The 25,746-nt window shown below is 39.8% G+C and overlaps 1 protein-coding gene across 14 annotated transcripts in view; it reads right to left on the bottom strand.

The window, feature by feature from the left end:
- Nucleotides 1–22,969, bottom strand: part of LOC111579833 (focal adhesion kinase 1-like) — a 72,175-nt gene extending 49,206 nt beyond the window's left edge. For 3 of the 14 annotated variants that reach the window (XM_055013563.1, XM_055013564.1, XM_035955860.2), the window contains exons 1-2: nucleotides 9,066–10,263; nucleotides 7–287 (exon numbers count right to left, since the gene is read on the bottom strand). In XM_055013563.1, coding sequence (XP_054869538.1) covers nucleotides 7–287; nucleotides 9,066–9,138 — 354 coding nt within the window. In that variant the 5' untranslated portion in view covers nucleotides 9,139–10,263. Of the gene's footprint in view, nucleotides 1–6; nucleotides 288–9,065; nucleotides 10,265–13,019; nucleotides 13,047–20,834; nucleotides 20,957–22,205; nucleotides 22,576–22,644 lie in introns of those variants that run through there. The other 11 variants (XM_055013566.1, XM_055013569.1, XM_055013562.1 and 8 more) reach the window with 11 other exon arrangements.
- Between the last annotated feature and the right edge of the window lie 2,777 nt (nucleotides 22,970–25,746).

Below are 25,746 nucleotides of genomic sequence, written 5' to 3' on the forward strand. Positions count from 1 at the left end.
TCTTACCCTGACATCTGTGGCGTCTCCATGCCGGATGTTACTGGCCCAGGTGCACGGTTCACTGTTTGTCTCGAAATAGTGGAAGATCTTGAGGACCCGGTCCATGGAGCCCGGAGGTCGCTCCAGACCTCCAGCAGAGCCACTGGTGCCCGGACCGCCGGGCATTCCGGACCGGGATTTAACCCCACAACCACCCGCTGAGGAGTGATTGAGGTTGGGCTCCAAGTAGGAAGACGATGCCATGCCTGACTCCGACGCTTGCGCTGGGGCTAACTGGCCGTCATATTCTGAAAAAGAGGACAGAGTGATGGTAACAAGAAATCTGAAATTAACTCGCCTGGTTTCCTCAGTGGAAACAAGTTCATTATCTCCAGGCATCACTTTGTGAAACAACATTACTGAGCTCAGATGAAAAGAAAAAATTGACAAGTAAAAACATTAGGTGATAAGGGTATATTTAAAAAAAAAAAAGAAACTTGCTTCCTCAGTGCTTTTAAAGACAAATCTGAGAAAATGCCTCTCAGTCAGCACCACATTATAATTATAATCATGAAGACATGAAAGGGAATTAATGCCAAACAAACTCATTGGGGAGAGATTACACACCTCTAACAAGACAGACAGACTATAATAAGGATGTTTGTATGTCAAACATGCACATACATGCAAATACTGCATGCCTCTGATTGGACTTGTGTCTGATGAAGCGGAGCTAATTAGCGAGTCTGTCGAACGAGTCAATATAAACCAACAACACACTGACATGTGGTGCATTTACAGGAACCTAATGGACTCAACATACATCACAAATTTAAATAAATCAATCCCAGTGCATTTAAGCTGGACTTCCAATCACCCAGACAGACAGGTTATTCAAGGATTAGGTTTAACAGGAAGCTACTCAGATTGTCTGTGAGTGAACTTCCTAGTTGTTCTTTCCTACCTGCAGTGTAAATCAATCAATCTGATCAATACCAGTTTGTCTCCTGCAGTTCTGTCTGCTGTTCTTCTGTTTTTGTCATCTTTTTTTCTATTCTGTCACTTTTATTTCCCACTATTGTCCAGATCTCAGAACATTATTAATTATTGTTTTCCAGACTCTGTCTCAGGGGATTCTGTCCCTGCCTCCTAGCTTAGCTGCTAGCATTAGCATAGCCTTAGCCACTGCAAAAGCAGCTAATACGATAAACCTTCAGCAGCTACCTCACTTTCACACACGGCTCTACTTGTTCATCAGAGCTGCTTTGTTCTGCTGATGTACTCATCTGTCTCTCTGTATAAACAATAGTTGTGATTGGCTGTTACTTGGTATCTAACGGCCAATCAGATAGAGCTGAGGACACTGCTGAGATAATAAGAGTGAGTGCAAAGGGAGGACGCTGAATCAGAACCAAGGAAATCTTTCTGGGTGTACTGGTCTTTACTGGGAGGACCTCTGGCTCATGGTTCAGAAGCCTTTCCAAGATCAGTTTGATTTCTTCTCTCTCTATACCATATTCTAGTACCTCAGGTCTGACATCTGCCAACACCGATTCCAGATACGATACCAACCTATCAATATATTAACATACCACAATGAGCTGGAACACTGAAAGCCTGGTTTAAGCTTTTGCAAGACAACATTAGGTAAAGGTGGTGCCAAAAACAAAGACGTCACATGATTTTGTAGTGGAATAAATCAATATATATAACAATATTGAACACCGATCAGTTAAGTCCGTCTGATATTGTCACTGTAATGTGAGATATTTCACGTTCATCTTATTTTTCAGGTGCAGTATCCCATCACCATGTGTGATATTACCTCAGTATCATTACCGGCATTACTTTATAATGTTCTAGTCTAGCTTAATTTGAGTGTACTTATGGTATTTCAGTAGTGTATTGTACATTCCTATTCGTTAGGCACTGCATTTCTTATGTTGTGTCATTTTTGCTTTTGTTGTTTTTTTTTTTTTTTTTTTAGCAATATCTGGCACAAGAATTTTGTTCAGGATTAATAAAATTATATTTTATTTTATCTTATATCCAGTAACTTTGTAGTTCTCTGGTCACAAACCTCACAATGTAAGTTACTAAATCCTAACTTACATAAATGAGTAATCAGTAAATTCATAATACTGAGACGAGCTCCTGAAAAATTATGTTTTATATTCTACCTCCTGGAAACAGGAGTGTATCTTGCTTCACATTTACAAGACTAATATATGAGGCTGCAATAAAAATGCTGCGGAGCCCAATAGATGCAAACATTTGTAATCTGCCAGAAAGCAAGAAAAAATTGTTGCCATATTCTTACTTCTGCCCCTGTTTACCCTTTTGAAGTTGCTGACGAAGCCCCTTTTCACTGGAGGACTGTCATATTTTAATGCAGAAGTCACACCCTGAAGCTTCCTGCCTTGTCACTGCATAGATGTCCCAGCAGGCTCTGTTGAGTCATCATCACTACAGGGAAAAGCTCTTAAAGTGGCTCATTTCCAGTACTGAGATGCGATCTCCAGCAAAGTACATAAAACTGACCAGCGTCATCGTCACTCTGCACCACGTTATTAAGTCTTTAACGATCTCTTTTTTGTAAATCAAATTTATCCACAAAATATGGAGACAAGAAACACAACTATGTTTAGTTACAGTCAGCGTTTCTCGGTTTGTCACATTTGTATTATTTCTGAGAATAAAAGGAAAGAAGAAACAGTGAGACAAAGATGTAGGCTGATTAAGTTAAAGTTGATTCAGCACTTTGCACAGTTTGACCTCGAGTTGCCTCCTGAAGACAGAAAGTGAAACATGCCTGAGTGCAAAGGAGGACGTGATGATCTGATGACTTGACTCAGCACTCTGCTCTATTATAACTGTGAGTCTATACAGTCCCGATGCAGCGGCGATGCACTATTATTCCTTTATGGGGTCTTATTGTAGGGATTGTTTTAGCTTGAAAGACACCTACTTTGATCATATCATCATACTTTTCATGGAATTTATTGCTACTGTTATTTATTTTTTCTATGAATCAATCATTCATCTAATTTCCAATAAAGGCACATGCATGTTTTGCAGTTTTACTTGATTTCTAGCAGATGGCTTGACCTTGATCTTCAGTGAAATGATCTTTTTTGCTCACTTGTTCTGGGATAAAATCCAAACATTTCTGTAAATAAAGAAAAGAAGTCTCTAAAACATACAGAAGTGAAGCTGCCCCCTAGATTATGTTGTGTTGCTGAGGGTACGTTAGGTTATTACACACTTTTGTTGTGAAACATGACTCTAGTTCAGACATTTCCATTAATCTAACGGCATCTGAACATGTTGATGTCAGTTTTCCATAAAAGTGGTGCGGCCAGGTCAGACTGAGTAACATTTCTGAATCTCTTTTAACATGTCTGACCTGCAGGACATCGCATTAACAGATAAAACACAGACAAGCAATAGTGCTTTAGGCTGTGTACAAAGACTTAGGGAAGGATATTTCCACATTTCAGCACCAATATCGGTTCAAAAGCATCACAGAGAGCAAAAGAGCAAAAACACTTTCCTCATTCTTGTTGCCTGATAATTTCACATCAATTACAAACTGAAATGTCCACAAAAATAAAACTCTACTGTGCCGAACATATGCTTTAACAGATAAATGAGCTTCACTGATAATAAGTGTAATTCCAGTTTTCACAAACAGGAGCTGAAGTTTAGTTTGTTGCTTCCAGCTGTTTACAGGAGTTTTTTTTTCTCTGAGTTTAGTAAATACTTGAGTCTCTATGGTATTAATCACTGCACATCACATCATTGCTGTCACTCAATTAAATCTAATCGGACTGACCAGTTAAGTAGTGAATCAGCTGGCATTTCTGTGATAAATTCATGTTGCACTCAGCGTATTTTCCAAAAATTAAGAAACAAAAATAACTTTTTTTCTTTGTTTGTGTTGTGATACATCACTTAGCTTCCATTAAACAAATTAATGCAAAATTTTATTTTGAATTTTAATATTTTAACTAATGGATTTGTCTCATGCTTGTTGTCATTTCAATAAGCTATACTTATAAAAAAAAAGATATATTCCATAGAAAACATGTCTTAACACTATAAAATATGTCTTAACACTAAAAAAATCCATCTTAACATTGTAAAATAACATCAGAAATCTGTGTAAATGCCACCAATCCTCAATTTTCTCTCTTACTATTTTCCTTCGATGCAATGCATGATGGGACATATTGCTGGTTAGTGAGCATCGGCTGTGCACTATTTTTCCACAATGCATTGTGGGATACTTTGGGTGGCCATGCACAGTGTAGCGACTGATTTCAGAGACAGCCTCAGTCTTTTGTTATTGCACTACTATGCATTATGCCACGGTATGCACTGTCCAGTCTCATCTGTTTTACAAATACAGGTGTTTCACTCTGTTACTAGTCTGATTGTCTCAATGAAGACAAAAAGAACATTAATGTATTAATGAATGACAGAATGCAGCCACTTTAACAAAAATCAGCAATGGTACATATCAGATATCTAAGAAGAACTTTAGAGAAATGGCAGAATTGAGGTTAGCCGCTTCAAAAACACATGAATACTGTGAAAACACTGTAAGCAAAGAGAAAAAGTTGACATCTTTGGTTTCTGCAGACGACTGGGCTGCTGGATTTTCCAATTACTATTAATAGTGTAGTTGTAATATATACAGGTCAGTGTATGATGGCCACAGACCCTAAAGGCTTTAATACAGCAGATTAGTGTAGATCAGATTATAAATGCTCCTCTTATATCATCATCCAATTAAAATGAAGCTACTGAGCCATGATACAAGTAGATTATTAGGTAGCTTATTACAATCCCTAACAAATCCACTGACAGTACCACTATATAATCATCTATAACAATACCAACAGTCTTTCTAATGACTCTCTGATGAAACCTAATGAACAGAACATTATACTGGCTCTCTCAAGTTAACCACAACTTTGAAGCCTTGCAGCAGAAAACCTTCATAATCCCTTCTCTGCTATTTTAAAGGCTGCTGAAAAGAGGCATGAGGAGATCAGCTCTGCGTATTTGCTGGGAATGCTTCAAATTTCAAGGATTTCCCACCTAATGCTTGCTTCTAACATATTTAAAAATTCAAACAAATCTAACAAGCCTGCATTTCAAAGTTAAGCTACACTATTTGCCCCTGAAACGCATCTAGTCCACACCGTGGGCTTCTTTGATTATTTCTCAGTTTCACATTATGCATAAACCCGACCATATCCTGCCTCTAAAACGGCATTCACAGCATATTTTGTGAAACGCAGCACACCAAAGTTTGCAGTGTTTTTCAGCGGGTGATTTCACACTAAGATCTGCTTTGTAAATAAACTGCTCAGACTGTGGAGGATTTCTGATGCGGTTGTCCAACTGATCTCGGGTTGTTTCAGCAGCAGCAGCTTTCATGCTTCGTCTCAGAGGAACATGTTAAAAAATGTATTGGGGCCATTATTTCGACTGCAACTGATTTTTAAATAGAAGCAACTGCACCAGAGTCACAGTCGGCCATCTGCTGCATTTCACTCATTCACTCAGTAATCAGTTTAAATAATAAGCTCTGTAATGTTGTAACACAACTCTGCATACGAAATCACATACATGGAACGGTAACCTAAATACTATATACGGCTTTCCTAAATCCTATTAGAGAAGTAAAATACCTGCATTCAGACACTTTATGCCTTAAATCCTGTTACATCACGCATAACCAGGAAAGTGTGTTTTTGTTTTCCGCTAGTGTTCATCTGAACAGTTTTAGAAGGAGTCCATGTAATGTTCTGTATGTACTCATGATAAATGATAAAATATTAGCAGATACTTTGAGTCGGCTGGTTTTGCTTAAATGTCACTTGACGCTGATTAGAAGTTCTGTTTAGTCCGGCAATAAATAATGTAAATTAGTTGTGAATGACTCTGGATATAAAGCTACAGTCTGTTGCACACATTAGGGACTCTTGTTTTTGATCATTTCCAGCATAGAAACCTTTGACTCCTTCTAAACAGCAGCTTCTTGTGCATTACACCATGAAAATATAATAACAAACAACAAAACTGCACCCATTATCCCACTTGGACATAGAAACTTTCCGTGAACATGTAGGAACGTCACATCAGCAAATGTGAACACATTTAGGCAATAAAATGGCAGCAAAAAGTCTTACTCAGTCAAATGCATCCGATGCAAACAACCATGAAAATTCAGTTGCATGAAAAAAATTTTGCCCTGGTCGCTCTCTGTGCACATTTGGGTTATATTTACTTTCTTTATTTAATGTTGTCAAGGTAAGATCATTACATTATCCATATTTATTTGTGTAAATTTATTCATTGTTGTGCTTATGTTAAAATTATAACCTGTGTAACCTGATCAGCAGGCTAAAGGGACTAAATTCATAATAAATCTTTTCCTGTTGATGTATATTTGAAAATATGTCTTTATAAATGATCAGTAATTACCTATATTGACTGAAATTAAACATTTTATCATGATATATTTTTTCCTGAAAAGTCCTAAATATGTTCTTTTTAGGTCTTTACAGTCATTCACTAAAACAGCCACAAACATATCTGCACTAGAGAACAACCCAAAACGTCATCTAAACTCGTCATTTTCAGTGTGAAGCTTGGTGCTCAGAAGTTGTTGTTTTCTACAGCAAAGGAAATTTTGAAAACAGCAGCACACTTATAGCACACAGGGAGGATAATGCTGCGTTTTGTTTTTTTTTTTTTTATCAGAATCAAACTGACAGTCTACATCCACTGAGTCAGACTGAACATACAAACACCCTAAAACACTTTACGTCCTATAATTATCTGACTGCATCATGTTTTAGTCTCTCCAATAATGCAAAATAGCTGCACAGCTATAGGGAAAAAATATTTTAAAATTCCATCTAAATTGCATCTTAAAAGAGCATTTTCCGTTTCAGTGACAGAAGTGTTGCACAAATATTGACCAAACTGTTAAAAATAAATACTGTCAGAGGTCATCTCTCACATTGTGATTTCATTGGCAACCCAGATTCTTGCTCATTTGACCCACTGAAGACCTTCCCAGGAATTAGCCTGATCCTTAAGCCCTGTGAGCCTTTACAACCCCATCTTCATTCCAGATCTGGAGCACATACTGCAGCGCCTAACCTTTGTTCTAAACCTGCAGTGATTAAAGCTGATGGATTAACTCACGTTGCACAATGCAAGAACACAAAACATACAGAAAGGCACATTCAGCATCATTCAATTCAAAAATTTCTCCTTGGTTATTAGCTGCTGTCATTTGCACGACTTCAATGTAAATGCACTAAATTCACACATTCATGCCTCATTAGCTCTCAGGAGGATGAATGCAATGAAGCAGACCAGCAGCTCCTCTCAGTGTCAAAATCTGAGCTCCATCAGCAGGACGGTTTATCTGCTGGTCTAACTGGTTTCTGGGTTACTGGGGTTCCACTGATCCTGTGGGAGACGATGACACCTCTTTACTGTGCTTACTCCACATTTATTCTTTTCTACGGTTTCGATTTTTCCTTCTCTCTTTTGTTTCCAAATAACCTCGGTATCTGTCTTCCTGCATCCTTTTGTCCTTCATCTCGTCTCTCTTCCATCTCCATTTGATCCTTCTGTCCTATTGAACCACCTCTACTCCTTCCGCCTTCTCATCTTCCTCCCTGAACCTCCCCCTCTCCAGCATTACTTATCCATGTATGCCTTTATGTCAAGGATCACATCATCTGTACAGAAAGGAAATGTGTGTAATCATTATATGTAACAGATAATATATATGTGAGCTGAAGGAGCAGCACTAAGTGTGTACATGTGTTTACTAAACACTTTTGTTGTGGAGCATAAATCTCTTCACGGAACAACATTCTTTTTCATACATGTTCAGAAATATACAACATCAGCTACTGTGTTTATAATTCATAATATATCAAAGCTCTCTTTAAAGGGATAATCTAGCCCACTGTTTTCATCGAGACACTTGCACACAGTATTATTTTTTCTCCTAGAAATTTTATATTTCATATGGCCTGCCTCAACTATCCATAATGTAAATCATCTAATGTTTGTATAAAGACTTCATCTGAGGTTCAGAGTAACTTAACTTCCATCTTCCAACATACTAACAGTTCAGTACAACCCATTTCATAGGATGCACAACTGTGTTCTTAACCCAGCAATAGATAAATAAAGAGATTAATAAATATATGTTATTGTTTAGTAAGTTTCATCTTCACACTGCCCTGCTATATTAAACTAAGCACAGTAAACAACCCGTCATCATGCATGAACTGCTGGGACAATCTGAGGTTATTCTAGTTATTAAGAACTGGAATTCTGAATGAAGTCAGACATCACAGCAACTGGACCTCATCATGAATAAATACTGACACACAGCTGAAGCAGAAAACAAAATTTAGGCATCTTATAGCACATAAGCAGCATATTGTTAGAAGGTGATAGAATACGCAGCTCAGTTTTGTCCCTGTCTGATTAAACCATCATGAAACAGCAAGTTAACTAAAAAAACACTGTGCCAACAAACAATTATTGGAGAATCAGAACTCAAGAACTTTTACAGGAACGACACTATAATTGGCCCTTTCAGCCTTCTATTTTCAACTGCAGCGTTTTTTTTTTTAACCGCGATTTAAACTCCAAATGTGCAACAGGGCAACAACAAATAGAAGTTTTTATGCACATAGGAAACAGCACAATGGAGGTTTGATATGTTAGCCAGACTGCTACTCAACAAACACATCAAGAGGACAGAAAAGTGGTGCTTGTTGTCCTCTCTGAGTTTAACCAATCAACATGAATCTCCTCTGAGTTTCACCAAGCAGCACTGAGACCTACACAGCAGATTTTCTATTTCTGCCCTAAAAGACGTCCTATTGGGTTGATTAAAACTGCCAGAAGCTGCACAAAGGTTCAAACTACAAGTAGAAAATGGTCTGGTAACATGGACCTACTGTTAGCTGTAACTGGTGAAGGTTTACTGATAGTAAAAACAAATTTTACTGCTAACACTCTTCAGTACATACTTGGTAAGGGATGCTGTGCATAGATACAGGCCCCTTTACTCCAGCAGAGAGGGATGCAGCCGCTGTTTTCCATTGGTTCTGTAAGGGGAGCAGGTCGGGCCACCGGGCCCAGACTAAACTTCTGGGCCCCAAAAACAGCATAGAGCTTCAGATTAGGACCAAATCCTAATCTGGCTTTTCCAAAACAAACAAACAAACAAAAAAAAGGTAGACAAATTTTAAAAAGTCAAAGAAAAGTAGCTGGAACTGTCCAAAAATGACCTCAAAAAGTTAAAGAGTGTGATTTGCTGTGCTGCTCACTTTGTTCTCGCTGGTTACAGATGCATCCATGATAGAAAAACAAATAAAATCAATAAAAACCCAGGGCTGAAACTAACTCCAGTAAAGCAAATAATCCAATAAGGAGAAAGAGAGGATGTCAAATATCCTTTGTACTCTGAAATTTGGTGACACAGCAGGTAGAGAAAACACCAGCGACATCCATTATTTATCAGAGTCCAACTGATAGAGGAGCTGCAAATGTTTTCATTTTCAACTGAGGCAGAGCTTTTTCCTCCAGCCTCGATGCTAAATCTGTCCAGACAAAGTTCATCTGAAGTCATGCCTTGTTTTGCATAATAATCTAATTACTAAACAACCAAAATAAACTCGAATCTGAATGTCTGGTGAAAAATATCCAGCTACCGATCACAAGACTGCGACTCTCTCCTCTGCAGCCTGCTGAATCTTCATTTCATTTCTTGAGGAAGTCTGAGTAATCAATCCGTCCGATTTGTGTCGTGACCTTTCACCTGGAGAAATACCTTTAACATTGTGCAATGTGATCTCTACTGATCTCCTGTCAGGAAGCTCGTTTTGGCTCCTTCAGCTCGGGGCATTCGACCCCTGAGGAGGCAGATAATACAGTAATTTGCTGAAGGACACTTCAGTAAAAGATGGAAACTTCCAAAACAGACTCAAGGCTCATGAGCTGACGGATGATTTCTTCACGGTCAAATAAATCCTCGCAAATATCAGATTCGGGTCATCAGAGCAGAGTTACTGATCCAACGTATCAAAGACGGTTTCTTCCCTCCAGCCATAAATGCCACATTTCCAGCTTACAAAATATTACTGACAGCATATTCCACATAATTATATCAAAGCACAATTCTCCAAGAATGGTGGTAGTTTTGTTCTGTAAATCCACAGAGTTGTCCAAAAGGAAAAACACAGCAGAGAAAGAAGAAAAGAGGCATCACTGAAAACTAGAGACTAAAATGTAGGACAGAGAGAAATAGAGCATAGTGAGGGAGAGGAAGGAGGGAGAAGGAGAGCAAACAGGGAAAAGAAAGAAGAGATTAGAGCAAAAGGATCAAAAAAGAATGAATAGAAAGAATATGAATCGCAAAGAGAGAGAGAGAGGCGTAGGAATAAAGCGACGGGATGAAGGAGGAAAGAAACCCCAGAGAGCAGCAGAGCCTTGATGCTGCAGGAGTTTAACCAGGTCAGAGCAGGTATCTGATGCTGCTGAGGGACGAAGAGACTGAGACCTGGATGAAGAGCAAAGAAAAGATCGTAGAAAGGATTTTGCAGGAGCGTCTTTAAATCCGTCTCAGTCAGCTGTGCGTCCTTTAGTCTTCATCACAACATCCAACCACCCAACCTCAGAGTGCCGCAGTCAAACTGATGCACAACGTTTAGTACGAGGAACCCCTCGAGCAGACAAACTGAGAGCACAAACACTGAGAGTGTTCAGAGGAGCAGCAGTAAGCAGGTAGGTGAGGGTTGGACAGGAAACGGAGTGAGCGTTTCTCCTCCGCTGTGTTCTCTGTGTAAGCTGCTGCAAAAAGCTGCTCGGATCGCTGACAGGCAGGACCAGAGGGAGGGAGTGTGTGAGTGTGTGTGCATGTGCCTTAATCAATACACTAATAAACCCTCATATGAACAAACTCCACAAACACAAGGTTTAACCAGGATCAGCCTCTACAACATACATTCCTCTCTCTGACCCGTCACCACTCTGAACGTTTCCTTCCATAAGTCCTCCTCCTCGTCCGTCTGTCCGTCGGTCTCTGCTGCCCTCTGTCCTCCAGACAGATTCGACCTGCAGTAAAACACTCTGACATTCAATCCCTGTGATGTGACAGGGCGCAGGATGCTAAGCTACGCTAAGCTTCCAGCTGCAGAAGGCTGACAGCACTGACAGCGTGGAGGATGAAGACAGCGCGTTCCCTTCTTGCAGATTTCACTCCACCAGAGAAGCTTGTTTTACTAAATGTGATTATGCAGTTGCATTATGAAGACAAGCTGAATACAGAATTTTATAATAGCTGTGTGTTGTGCCACACATTGCTATGTTTAAGAGCTAATTTTGAGAAGATGAAGTTATTTTTCACTGCATCTAGTGCTGTGTGATCCAGAAATCACACAGCAATGAGAAATATGAAGCTACGCACATAATAATTGCAACATTTTGCTTTAAAAAAATCATAGCACTGGATACTGTGATTTTCTCCTCCATGCAGCACAGTGTTTCTAGTTTTGTCAGACTAGGCAGAACTGAATTTAAAACTGCAATAGGAAGAATGAAGGCATCAAATGAAGTCAGAAGGAAAGTTAAAGAGGGTCTTGCTACAAAAACAAAGCAAGGAAAGTTCTGATTTTGGAAAAATTTCTCAATTTCTACTGACAAAGATGGAAAAGAATCTGGCAAATGTGGAAAGCATTGCTCGGCTACGAAATGCAACTAATGTGGCACCTCTGGATTAACTGTCTAATCCTCAAAAAGTGGGCTTAAAAGTCATGCTATCTTTACAAAAACACACCAAAATAACACTATTTCTCAGAGCCACAGACTGTACAAACAGAAGGAATCATTGAATTTCCAACTTTTCTGAAGCTCCTTGGACAACTCATGCATTTCTGTCGAGAAAATTAATCAAATCCAAGTTAAAAATCACGATATTTCAGCCAGATCACTTTATGTATAGGCTCAATTAAATGTTTGTCAAAAATAAACCATTTCCCTAGCTATAAAATCATATTGATAGTACTAAGTTTTGCTTTTCCTCTGAAGATTATGACTAATTTTTCAGCATTTTTCCAAGTTTTTCCATTTTTGTAAAATAGAGTTGAAAGGATTTAGAAATATGTCCTGCGTAAAGATGTATTTCAGACAACCCAACAATAAATAAAGTGTAAGCTCGGTTCAAACAATCACTTGGTGAAAACGAGGCTCATCTTGAAGTTATAGAGAGGAATAGATGCTGCCACCTCAGTGTGAACCAGATGTTTGAGTCTTTCACCATTTAAAACTATTTCAGTGAGTTTTCCCGGGAAGTTCTTCGAGTCTATGTACACTGGGTGCCATGCTGCTGCTATTTTCCAGCAAAGTTGGATAAATTTCAGTTAACCTCAAACCTAATTTCAGCTTTGGCAACACATCTCTCTGAAGAGTTTTAAGAAATGTAAATCAAGTTCTGGTGGTTCTCAGGAATGACTCACATACAGCATCCTTCATCCATCAACAGTTACCTAGCAACAGCTGCGGAGGGAGAGTGGCGCTAAGGACCACCAAATGTCACATCTATACGTCTAAAACCATGAAGCTCCACCTCCACCCTCTCCGTGATCTGACAACACCAGTACCAGTCAACATTTAGACCAAAGAACATCGAGTCTTTATGTATAAACTGACCAGAAACTGTCTTTTCCATTTAAATGGATGATGTTACTTCTGCTTATAATGAAATATTAGACTGGGCTCTAAATTCTGACTTATTTGACAAGCGTGCAAAGGCGAGTTTGACAATACAGGATTGGTGCAGGAATTCATCAAGCATTCACATTTACACATACCCCATGGATACGATTTTTGATTACATGTTTTAAAGAATTGAAACTGCGTTACCAAAAGCTGACAGGTAGTTACACCAACACCTGCCTGTGTTTAAATAAAAATAATGGACTCACCTGCGTAGTATGATATTCTGGAAATGTCTGGAACAGAAAAGAAAAAAGAGAGAAAAAAGGATGTTACTTTGATAAATCTGTAAATACAACTCAGTGTTGTACGTAGTGAATAAATCTAATTTTGTGTAGTTCTTTAAAGATTTGTCCTTCATAATTGTTATTGCACAGCCTTGAGAAACAGTCACGTTGCATTTCACCGCGCATACTGTATGAGCATGTGACAAAAAAAGATTCTTGAATAACTCTCAGTCGCAGCATTAAAATCATTTTAGTGGTGGTATGAAGGAGACTAAACAGCAAAGTTACTGTCAGACTGAAGGAAAAGACTGTGGTACTCCTGAACCTCAAACACATTCAGCACATTTAACAGCCATTTGTTCACACATCTGATCAAGCACTCGGTAGAAAACATTAGTCTGGTGTGCCAGCGTCAGATAAACTGTCGATATTTGTTTGCAGAAACTCTACTTCCAGCTTCACAGGCTTCTCATGGCAGAGAAAGAGACAGAAAACTTTAGACCACACTGAGCACCTTCACCTGTTTCCATGTTGGTGAGCTCTAACCAATCAGTGACTGAATCAGGACAATCTAACCAACCAGTTCTAATAAATCAGGATGATCTGACATTTGCGCTGCGATCCAGACAGCTGGAGCGAGGCAGGAATCATGACTTGGCAGAATATTTCTGCTCCGCCATGCTGTAATAATTTCACCTCCTGGTCGACTTCAACTCTCAAATCTGTCTTGTGGCCTCAGTCACCTTCTGCTTTCTGCAGACTCTTAACATTCTCGTGCAAAATGAGCAACGTGATGAAATATCCAACACTGAAGCTAAGCTGGCATCTGTTACTAAGCAACAGAAACGAAGCAGGGCTGTAAAGCTAATGAGGATGCCAAGGCTTTGTCTTATAATGCGAGTGGGATGAAAGCTGTGTCCCAGCACTGTGCAGCTTTACTACGACTGTGGTGTAGAGGAATGTTCAAGTGCTCTTACAAATATTTTGCAAGAAATGTACTTCTTTTTTTTTTTACATTTCTCAAGAGAACTACATGAAATGCTAAAACTGCAATTCAAAAAAATGCAAACAGCTAAACTAGTGAGAGGTGTTTGTGCATTCATTGTGTTTTTTAAGCTGCAGCTGTGTGCTGACTCTACTACCAACTAGCTTTAACCCTCGGAAGCCCAATTAAGTGTTTCTTTAAACTTTTACTCACTGTATAAAGTCGTGCACATCCATGGAAACAGCACTACCATGGCTAGAACTATAGAGAATTCCAAAATGTTTTTGAGCAGTGTAGCATGCTCATAATGCCATAAATCATTATTTATTTTCCCAAATTTTTTAAAACATGTACAGCATTTTTTCCCCAAGTACATTTTTACAACCAACTCTGTGTTTTTCATACTTCTCTGCACATCCAGATGTTTCACCATGCTGAATGCAACTGGGTGAAAATCTGACGATTCTTTTTGTTTTACAGCTTCCGGCTCTGATTAATGATGGAATTTTGATGATTTTTTAAAATTAATTATGCTCAGTGGTTCTTTGTAGACACCTAAAATACAAAAAATGTGTATTACAGGTTGGCGAAACTATTTAGATGACTGTTAAGTTAAAAACTTTCTGTGATATTCTTAAAGACTGGCAAACATGTCAAAATTCAATTCAATTCAGTTTCATTAACATTGAGCATGTGTAACCTTACAAAGTCTATACAGGGAAACCCAACAAAACCAAATATATGTGCAGAGTATTTACATTTTTTGTACCAACTGCAAATCCACATACTACAAAAACACGGTATATAGCACTGTATACTGTGTAGTACATACTGTATGCAGTCAGTCTGCTGAATGGAACTGTAACTGACTGTGAATATCATTTCTGTTTCCTCATACACAACACTGTGAGACAACAGAAGAGTTAGTTTTATCCCACACATTACTAATTGAAATACATTTTCTATCATTATTCATTTATTTTACTCACTTTTTGAGTGTAAACACACAAAAAACTCAACATGAGGTCAGAAAAAAAATCATAGCAGAGAATTAGGACACAGTTTCGGCTGTTGTTCTGTGTTTAGTTCTAACGTTTTATGATATTTTTTATTACTTTGACTCAAACATTTTCCTTGGTTTGATTCACAGCTGCTCAGTGTGTGTTCTGCCACTCCACATAATTTCCTCTAATCACATAATCCAGTTTGTTCCTGGCAGAGTTGTGCCCCACTGTTGGCTACAAGTAGCATGCTAACGACAACAGCAACACAACACCGATCCAGGCTTTACTCTCTCTGCATCAGTCTAATATTCACCGCTGATAAAGGCAACATTAGGCTCTGATTCTGGCAGCATGTCCAGCAAAGGAGGCCAGAGGATTATACATGCATGGGAATGTTCCTTGGTGGTAAAAATACATCTATGTGTAGTACTTATGTACTACTGCCCTTGAAAATAGTCAGATTCATAAAAGAACAGGTAATTTCTCTAATGATCAGCAGGGGGCAGTTACTCTGTTTGCAAGAAGAAGTCAGAAGGTATAGAAACTTCTAACTTGATTTATTACTTCAGTTAACATTTTCATAATGATTTTATGGTCTCAAATGCAGTATGATTGTGCATGGTGTCAGATCCACCACCTCATGCAAACATGGTCACTTCTGGCTCCAAAAACCCCCAAAATGATAACAGCTAAAATTGTCAAACATAAGGCTTTTAAACAGGAATCCATAAACCAGAAGGTGGCATCATGATGGTTCTATTATACAGTCTATGAAAACAACCACACATTGGCCCCTACTGCTGCCTTTTGTTTGAATTTTTACCAATAGCCAAATGATTAAAATAACGACCAGATGTACAACATACCATCACCATGCATGCATAGTTTGGTTAAAATAGACTTTCCTGGTTTCAAACAAACATCTAGGCAGATATAAGATCTCAGCATCACCAGAAATGACTAAAAATTTAACCTTTCAAGGTGGACAAATGGCCCGAATCAACACACTTAAACCTGTGCACTATGAATATTTTGCGCATTTAAAACCATTTTTCTTCATACACAAGAATCTGACAATCTGTGCACTATAAATATTTCTCTATCAGTGTTTATACGCATGACAGAATCTATGCAATACAAAAATATAAATGACATGTGCAATATGGTTAATTCTGAATTAGTACTTGTGTACATTTTTTGTTAATTTTTAGTTTTCTTTTGATATTTCTAAATGTTTGCTGCTTAAAAACGCTGATTTCCTCACAGTGGGATTAAAGACTAAAACCCTGTGCTGAATTCAGAGCTGCTCAGACGTTTTCCAGTGTATAAACGCTGCTCAGACCTTCTCCCGCCTCCTCCATCAGCCTTTTCTCTCTCTCTCCCACTCAGAGCACTAAAACTATCGCCTCTGGCTGCGAACCACAAAGGCTCCGCTGGTTGACACCACGCTGAGGGCATCAAACAACTCCATCCTGATCCAGAAAACAAAAACAGCCTGTCAGGAGGAGGTATTGCTGTAGTACTCAGACTACTGTAGTACTGACACTACTGCAGATGTCACTGTGGTACTCACACTACTGCAGATGTCACTGTGGTACTCACACTACTGCAGATGTTAGTGTAGTACTGAGAATACTGCAGATGTTACTGTCTTACTGAGACTACTGCAGATGTTCTTGTAGTACTGAGAATACTGCAGATGTTACTGTCTTACTGAGACTACTGCAGATGTTAGTGTAGTACTGAGAATACTGCAGATGTTACTGTCTTACTGAGACTACTGCAGATGTTCTTGTAGTACTGAGAATACTGCAGATGTTACTGTCTTACTGAGACTACTGCAGATGTTCTTGTAGTACTGAGAATGCTGCAGATGTTCTTGTAGTACTGAGAATACTGCAGATGTTACTGCAGTACTGAGACTACTGCAGATGTTATTTGTTGCAGGTCTTGACCCACTCTGTGAAGTCCGTGAGATGCTGTGAAGACAGCTGATTGGAGATCTGGATTCGGAACTACAAAGCAGCTTCAATATATCCAGGGAATCTTTACGTTATCTCGCCCACTAAACCGAACAACCACAGTCAGGATAAACGTACGAAGCTGCTTAGTAAACAAAGCGATGTACATCTGAGAGTAGATACACAGACATGGACAGGTCTAAGACACCAGAGGGACACATTATACAGACTATAGTATCAGAGAAATATGAAGAATTTAAACAAGTAAAACAACAGAAAGTAACGCAGCTGCAGCAGCCAAAGCAGGAGGGAAAACTGTAAGAAAGTGTGCGAATGTTAACAGGATTATCAATATCGCACCAAATTATTAGGACAAGAGTAGGTCTGATTGTAATTACAGCTGCTTGTTCTGTTAAATGAACATGTTGCTCAGCTCTATTCTTCTGGTTGTAACAGTTTTATTGCTTCAGTTGCAGCCCTGCAGAGTTCAACAGTCTGAGCACAGGTAAAAACATGGCATTAAAACATAATTCAAGGTGCTGAGTAGGCTGACTCATATTGTATCGAAGGCTAAGCGTGAAGAATTTTATATGTTTCTCACAAGAAAAAGACAAAATATAAGATGAGGAGTTTAGGGAAAAGCTGCAGACTGTAAGTATCTCTGTCTTTTTTTCTGTACAAGGTGCTTCTATCTGCTTCCAACACAGCAGTTTGTTCATTATACGTATCCTAGCTGGGACAGGTGACACTATGACAGGATAATCAGTCAAGTGTCAGTGTTTTAATGTTGTGGCTGAACACTGATTATTTTAAACGAGCAGCACTGAATTATCACTGAAAGATTTCTATACATTGTCTTATTATTCCAACTACAGCACACAGCAGAGGTCAAACTGTTTTTACAATCAGATGCTCACTTTGTTAAACTGTGTGTGTGTGTGTGTGTGTGTGCGTGCGTGTGTGTGTGTAGATGCTTCAACATAATGATCCACTGCATGTTTCAGCATCAATTCAGAGTTCAGCAGCACAGAACTAATCCTTTATAGTTCCCAACATCTGTTCACTGACAGCCTGTTATCACTCACTTCCATCAAGAAACACACTTACAATATTCTTCTTGTGCTTTTCACATCAAACAAGAGAAGATTAAAGATGGATTTGTTGGATGCAGAACTTTACACACTCAGGTGTTTTATTAAGTCAGGACCCGCTCATTATTTTTCCTATGTGGAGTCATTCTTTTCAAATAAAAGATGATTCCTGTGAAGTGTGTTAAATCTTTCATGTGGCTGCTTCATTTGTGAATCTCATTATCGCCTTCATTTGAAGAGTAAATGTTTTTATATGAACTCTGGATTTTTATTGTGCAGCGTGAATTTCATTCTCTGCTATTCTTGCAGTTTTTATCTGAATTCATTGATTTATTGTTTCATTTTTCACACAAACAGGACTTTTTTCAGCCTGTTTTACAGTTCTACCTCAGTCGTTGCACCAAAGTCAACGTTCAGACTTTTACAAATACATTAATCCAAACCACTGAGTCTCTGGGGTCCCACAGAACCTTCACATCTACCAAGACTTTCAGGAACCTACTATTAAACACACACCATTCTTGATACGTTTCCGTATGCTTTCATATGAATTCCTCCTAACAGTAAAATAAGTGACTGCAGCCTGATACCAGAAAAAGACAAGAGAAAGCATTCAGACAGCAGAGATGTGACATTTAAACTGGACCAGAGACGGGTTAAAATATCTGCTGCTACTTAAAAAACACTTGAGCTGCACTTTATTTTGCAGCAGTGAACTCACACAACCTCATAAGCGGAAACATTATTCAGATTTAAACATGAATTCTGTGGTTATCTGAAGTGTAAATATATATTCGACTGCTGTGCTTTAGATGCATTTCTACAAAACACAGAAAAATAAAGTGACTCAGGTGAATACAGGTGTGTGTGACCTACTGACTGTCTCAAACATTATAGGGAAAAACAAATATTAATATTTATTAACTGCTAATTCTGAATTTAGCCATAATCATTTCAGAAACCCCAGTTTAACTTTTGCAGCCCTAATGTGAGAAATGTCAACTGAACAGTCTGATGTGATCTTTCCATCCCTGAAACAGATGTCGTGCTCTGTATGGATTTTAGAAACAGCTGTTTTGATTGATTTATTTCCATACACGCTAAACTGAAGGTGATGTCAGGTCAAATATGTCAACTAAAGTTGCTTCAAAGACACAACCAGGACTGTATGTAAACCTTAACAACAGGACTACATTTTACAATCACAGCACCAGAGTAACGCTGACCAAATGGAGTAACTTAAGCAAAACAGTGAGCTGTGGATGCAAATAAGGGCAGAATGATGGTGGCACAAGAGTTCCAGCTTCTAATCTTATTTTCACACAACCTGCTGCTGTATTGTCCCAAAATCTGACAACCACAGCATCAACAAACCTGCTGTCAGTTTCAGAAGGGAGACTGAGCGGCTGTAAAGATATTCATGGATGTCTGAGCTAGAGAACAATAACCAACAGCGTCTTCTTCTGCGTAGTAAACGCGCAGATCGTGACACAAACATCAGGTATCTCAGCTTTAAAGCAGCAGCAGAAAACATGGCCTGAGGCGCAGGATGGGTGTTGGAAGCACAACTGTCCTGGAATTCAATACTTCACAATAAAGAAACCACATTTGAGGCAAGACATGAGACAACACAACTTGGCTGAGATCATAAGGCAGAGTTCTACATCCTTTACAGATTAAGGGGGTGTCTGTGTTTTTGTAAACTTCTGCTGCAGACACAAAAGCATTCATTTCCACTGGCCTGAGGAGCAGCTAGCCACAAAAACTGTTCACTGCTTTCAGTTTAACATCAGATTGTCTCTAAAGTACAAAACGCTGGATGTTTGTTGTTTGTTTCTCGACTCTGCTGCACACCTACATGTGGCCTGTGAACGAGGAAACAGGACATTTGATAGCTGTGGGCTGCTGTTGTTTCACTATGTTTGTACAGAAGCAGAAATCTGATGTTTAACTCTTTGTGGTAACAGAATGACCAGACATGGCTGAGCCCAGAGGAGTCCAGGAGATCAGGTTCCTCAAGGATCAAGTGTAAAGCGCATGCAACAGTTTTTACCTGGATGAACACAGGTTTAGATGCAGATAGGGACCTGAAAGAATAACTAATTTGGGCGCAAAAAACCACAACATCAGGGTCAAAGTCAGAGCTCATCCTACTCAAAGTTAAACTGAATCCTACAAATAAGCAGGGTGTTAAACTGTAACTATTCATTGGTTTTTATTACAGTTTATGTCAGTGTATAAAAAGTGTGACAGCACTTCTGTGGAACTATTTCAGAGGCAGTGACAGGAATAATAGCGATGACAGTAACAGCTGCAGTAACAGAAGTAAGCCTAGGTGTAGCAGCGGTTGTTAGGTCTCATTTTAAGGTTTGTAGGATTTTTAAAAGACACCGTACAGTCAGAGCAGCACACAGTCACACTACGCTTCACCAAGATAAGGATTCAAACACATTCAGGGCAACAGCTACAAAAAAAGACATCTGTGCCACTAAATTTATCAATCAAATCTGTTTTTTCTGCAGCCAGCCAGGTTTATCAAAGACAAACAGAGCAGCTGACACCAGATCTGTGTCTTTGTTTGCTCCACTCACTACCTGTCTGAGACCTTTTCACATGCAACTGCATGCACAGTGGTGAGCAGTACAAATTCCTTTCAGCCTTCAGCCTGCCAGACGCTCTCTACCTGCCGAGCACAGAGCGGCCGGTCCAATCAGAGCCCAGCACCGAGGCATCAGTATGTCTGCACACGTACGTACCTCCGTTGGTGCAGCCCAGGAAATCCCAGAACTGCATGATGGCAGTCGGAGCGCAGAGGACCGAACCTCTGCCGAAGCACAAACGCCTGTTATGTTCCTCTGCTGAACCTCCACTTCCTGGTTGTACTGTACGCTGTCACTTATAGGAGAGGAAACACCCGCCCACTGATTGACACACCTGGGGGCTGAGTTTCATTTCCAGTTTCCTCCTCTTTCCTGTTCCTAGCAGCTCTCCTGATGCTTCCCATCTCATCCACTACTCCTTCCTCTCATCTTTATCTCTCCCCCACTGACACAAGACAGGATAAGAATCAATCCAACATCCCCAGAGTTTCCTCCCCATCGCCGCCTCGTCACATCAGAGGACGGGGGCGAGAAGAGACAGCAGACATGGAGACAAAAACACCGCAACCTCTCAGACATGTTTCACACAAAGACTGTCATTACTGTATACAGAATAAAAGGAATTCATCTTAGAAATATTCTTCATGATAGAAAACCTCACGGTTTCAGACAGGATGGTCAGGATTCTACACAGCTGACCGACTCATGTACAACAACAGAAAACAAAGCTGTGAACTGCTGCACCAGCTAGCAAACATTAACTAGTGTTCAATAACATCCAAACAGAAAGGTGCCTGTGATTCCCTGAAAAGGACTTCTCAGGAACACAGTGACATTTCGTGATAACGGACGTACAGAAAAATGCATTCACATCCTCTTTTTTTTTAATAGTAAAACTGAATAACGGTTTGAGTTTATGTGCTGGAGACTGAGCTGATTCTGAGTGTTTTAATGCAAATATGAAAAACACTAAAATATGTTCATCTGTTTTCATAGTTAATACACCAAATAAGCCATCTTCAAAAGTTTTCATAGATTACATTTTATATTTTATAGCAGCACATCTCTTCTTGCACCCAGTTGCTCTTAAGTGAAAGCTACACTGGTGTTTTTATAATTCCTAATAATACTAAATCAGCTGTTTTAGACATGCACTTGCATATGTTCTAGGTTTTTATATTTGCATATTTCTTGCTGTACCTTTAAATGTCTGATTGTGTTAATGCACTAACATACAGTGAAGGATTTCTATTCCAGCTGACTGTTTGTTGTCCATTATTGCATTTAAGTAAGTATAAATACACCTAGAGCCACATGTGTAGCTGGTATTGGACGTGAGCAGCAGGAAAATATGAATCTGCAGGAGATATGACAGAACAGCTTCAGGTCCAAACGCCAAAAATCAGAACCACAGAGCTGCAGATTCAGTTTAATCCCACCGAGCTGCTAAATAAACGGTTCGTGGAGCTGAAACAGGCCTTGTTCGGATAGAACACATGAACTGGGCCTGGTGGAGTCGGTACTGACCGGGTTCTGAATCCCTTTGTCTCTGAACATCTGCAGCTACGGTCCCAGTGTGAGCAGGTCGGATGTTGTTTTTCTGTGGTTGCTCCTCTGGATGACAGAACCAGGCTCGGTTCGGACCTCTGCTCCTCCCGGAGCTCAGTGAGCTGGTTCCGGCCGCTGCAGCACCGTGTGCCCGCTGAATACCGACTACTGGGGCCGAACTAGCATCATTTCTACCCACAAAACCCTCCCGAAAGCCTGAAACACACCCACGTTCTGCACCGCCGTTAACCCCATTGTCTCTGTGTGTGTGTGTGTCTATATGTGTGTGCGTGTGTGTGTGTGTGTGTGCGTGTGTGTGTGTGTCTGTGTGTCTGTGTGCGTGTGTGTGTTAGCCCCTTTAATGCTAAGCTAGCTCGGCTAACGGACGCTCTTTACCCTAACTGGGATCGATACTCACCGCCTCAGACCCGGACCTGGCCGCTCCCTCCGCCACGCTCCTCCGCAGCCTGGAGGGGAGAATCTCGCAGAAACACCGGGCTGGTACCGGAGCCGGCTGGGTGGCGGTGCGTCTCTCCCGGTGTGTTTTCGTCCACAACAGCGCCGTACCCGGCAGTCGGTGTCCACTGACGCTAGCTGCTAGCTGGAAGAGCCTGATGATCCAACATGGCTGCAGTTGGAGGAGCTGGAGGTCCTGCGTGTTCGCGGCCACGGCGGGTCCCACAGTGGATCTGTTAATACAGGAATACCCCTCCTCCCCTCCCCTCACTGATCATGTCTCAGGTACGTGGAGAAATCATGGCTACCTGACACGTTGTTTAATGGCTGCACAGGTGTAAAAAGGTTAATGATTAATCTGAGGAACAGGAGTTTGTATCAAAAGAAATGCATCAGCTCTCAATAACTGACAAATGCTGTAATTCATAATGAACAATCAAAAACAAATACTTTAAAAACACTAAACACAGTCCAACAAGTGCACATGTGATCACTCAAACTAAACAGAGTCCACCTGTGATTTCCAATTTGCCAAAATGCATAAGCATGGTTCTAAAATGAGCTGTAAGCACTTGACCTTTCTCAGTTTTGGACCTATGGACTGTGTCTGTCTATGTCTACATCATGGCTCCACATGGAAAAGACTTGCTAGAATGATTGTGAGGCTTTACAAAGATGGAAAAGGACAGAGGAAAATTTGTAATCAAGTAATGTCAGCAAAGGGCAGCAATAATCAGGAAGGAGCCATAGTACCACTAATCAGGGCTGCAGTGGTCATCCTCCTGAAATCACTCCACAGACCATGAACTACTTTAACAATCTAGCACTGAAAAACAGATGGCCCGTTATTTCCAATTTGCCATACTGCATAAACATGGTTCTAAAATGAGCTGTGAGCACTATAACTTTCTCCATTTTGGACCTACGAACTGTGTCTAACTGCATGCATACATCAGCTCCACATGGAAAAAACTTGCTAGAATGATTGTGAGACTTTACAAAGATGGAAAAGGACAGAGGAAAATTTTTAGTCAATTAAGATCAGAAATTTTTTAGCAGTAATCAGGTATAAAAGGAGTCATAGTACCACTAATCATAGCTGCAGAGGTCGCCCTCCTAAAATCACTCCACAGACGGTGATTTCCAATTTGTCAAACTGCATGAATGTGGTTCTAAAAGGAGCTGTGAGCAGCAGAACTTTCTCAGTTTTGGACTTAAGGACTGTACATATCGGCATCATGGCTCAACATGGAGAAAAAAAATGCTACAATGATTGTGAGACCGTACAAAGATGAGAAAGGACAGAGGAAGATTCGTAATCCGTTAAGATCAGCAAATTGCAGCAATAATCAGGAAGGAGCCATAGTACCACTAATCAGGGCTGCAGTGGTCATCCTCATAAAATGACTCCACGGACAGTGAACTGCTTTCACAATCTACCTGTGAAAAACAGATGGCATGTGATTTCCAGATCGCTGAACTACATGAACATGTTTTATTAACTAACTTTCTCAGTTTTGGACCTATGGACTGGATCTATCTGTATGTCTGCATCATGGCTCGTAATGGGAAAAATTGCCTCAAAATCTGACTGTGAGACTTCACAAAGATGGAAAAGGATCCAAGAAAATCAGTGAGCACCTAAAAATAAGTGAAGCACAGTATCAGCAGTAATCAGGAGGTATAGAAGGAACCATAGTACCACTAATCAGGGCTGCTTCTCCTAAAATGACTCCACAAACAGTGAACTACTTTCAAGATCTAGCTGTGAAAAACAGATGACAGCTGCTTCAGACTTGGCTCAGGGGTTCTCAGTGGAAATCAGAGTTTGTGTGAAGCTCAGACAGTGTGAAGGACACTTCAGAACATCAACCTCTATGGACAGAGGACAAGAACAAAACCTAGTTGCTGCTCAGAACTAAACTTCCAGGTGAAGAACATGAAAAGAAGCCTGATGAATGTTGGAGAACATTCTTTGGTCAGATGAAGATGAATCAATTGGGCTCAGATGGAGTCCAGCATGTGTGGTATGAATCTGACAGGACCACCACAGTGAATGCATCGTCCTGACAGTGGAGCATGGAGGTGGGAATGTGATGATATGGGACTGCATGAGCGAAAAACGTGTTGATGACATTTCTAGATGCACCATGAACGTCTGAGGATAAACCAAAATTCTGACTGACAAGATGAGTCCCAGTCTGCAGAAGCTGGAAGAAGAGGAATATTCAAGCACACAAGGGCTTCTACACTAGAACAAAGTGGAACTAAGATGTGGAAAAGTATGTCATTAATGTCATTTCACCAACACCTTTTTGCACTCATGCAGCCCCATAACATCATACTCCAACCTCTGTGCTTCACTGTCAGGACTATGCATCCACTGTGGTAGTCCTGGTCAAAGGTGTCATTTTGGACTTGATTTTTATATGACACCTTTTGAGGTATTCTGAAAAAGAAAAATAAGTTAGAGCAACACACCACTCCAGCAAAGAACAGCTGAAAATGTATCTTAGTAATTACAGAACATCTCTCTAGTACTCAGTGAAATATTGAAGGATCAAGTGTCATCAGAAATACAGATGGTCATACAATGTATTAAGAAATAGAAGATTTTGATCACAGTAATGAAAGGTTGGCTGATTTTTGTTGTATTGAGTTCCTAGTGTGCATTTTAATACAGTGAATCTGAGTTATTTTTAATTGTACATAATAACAAGTGTTTAATGTAGAAATACCGAAATCACTGTATGGTGATGCAGTTTTGAAACATTTGACCTTTAAGTGACCCTACACGGCCATGTTCTTACTTCTGCTGTACACTGTAAATGTAAAATGAAGTGAAAATGTTGAATGCTGAGGAAATCTCAGAGCAGTTTCACTCTACGACTGTTACAATGTCTGTTTAAAGGTTGAGTTTAATAAAAAAAAGTATTTATAAACTTAGCTGTGTAGTGATCCTTTCTTCTTTAGGGCAGTAATCACAGTTGAACATCCAGGATTTAGTGTTTTTTAGTACAGCTTGATATGCACTGAAGCAAAGTGAAATTACAGAACACAGAAG

Source organism: Amphiprion ocellaris, chromosome 9 (genome assembly GCF_022539595.1).
Source record: "Amphiprion ocellaris isolate individual 3 ecotype Okinawa chromosome 9, ASM2253959v1, whole genome shotgun sequence".
NCBI lineage: Eukaryota > Metazoa > Chordata > Actinopteri > Pomacentridae > Amphiprion > Amphiprion ocellaris.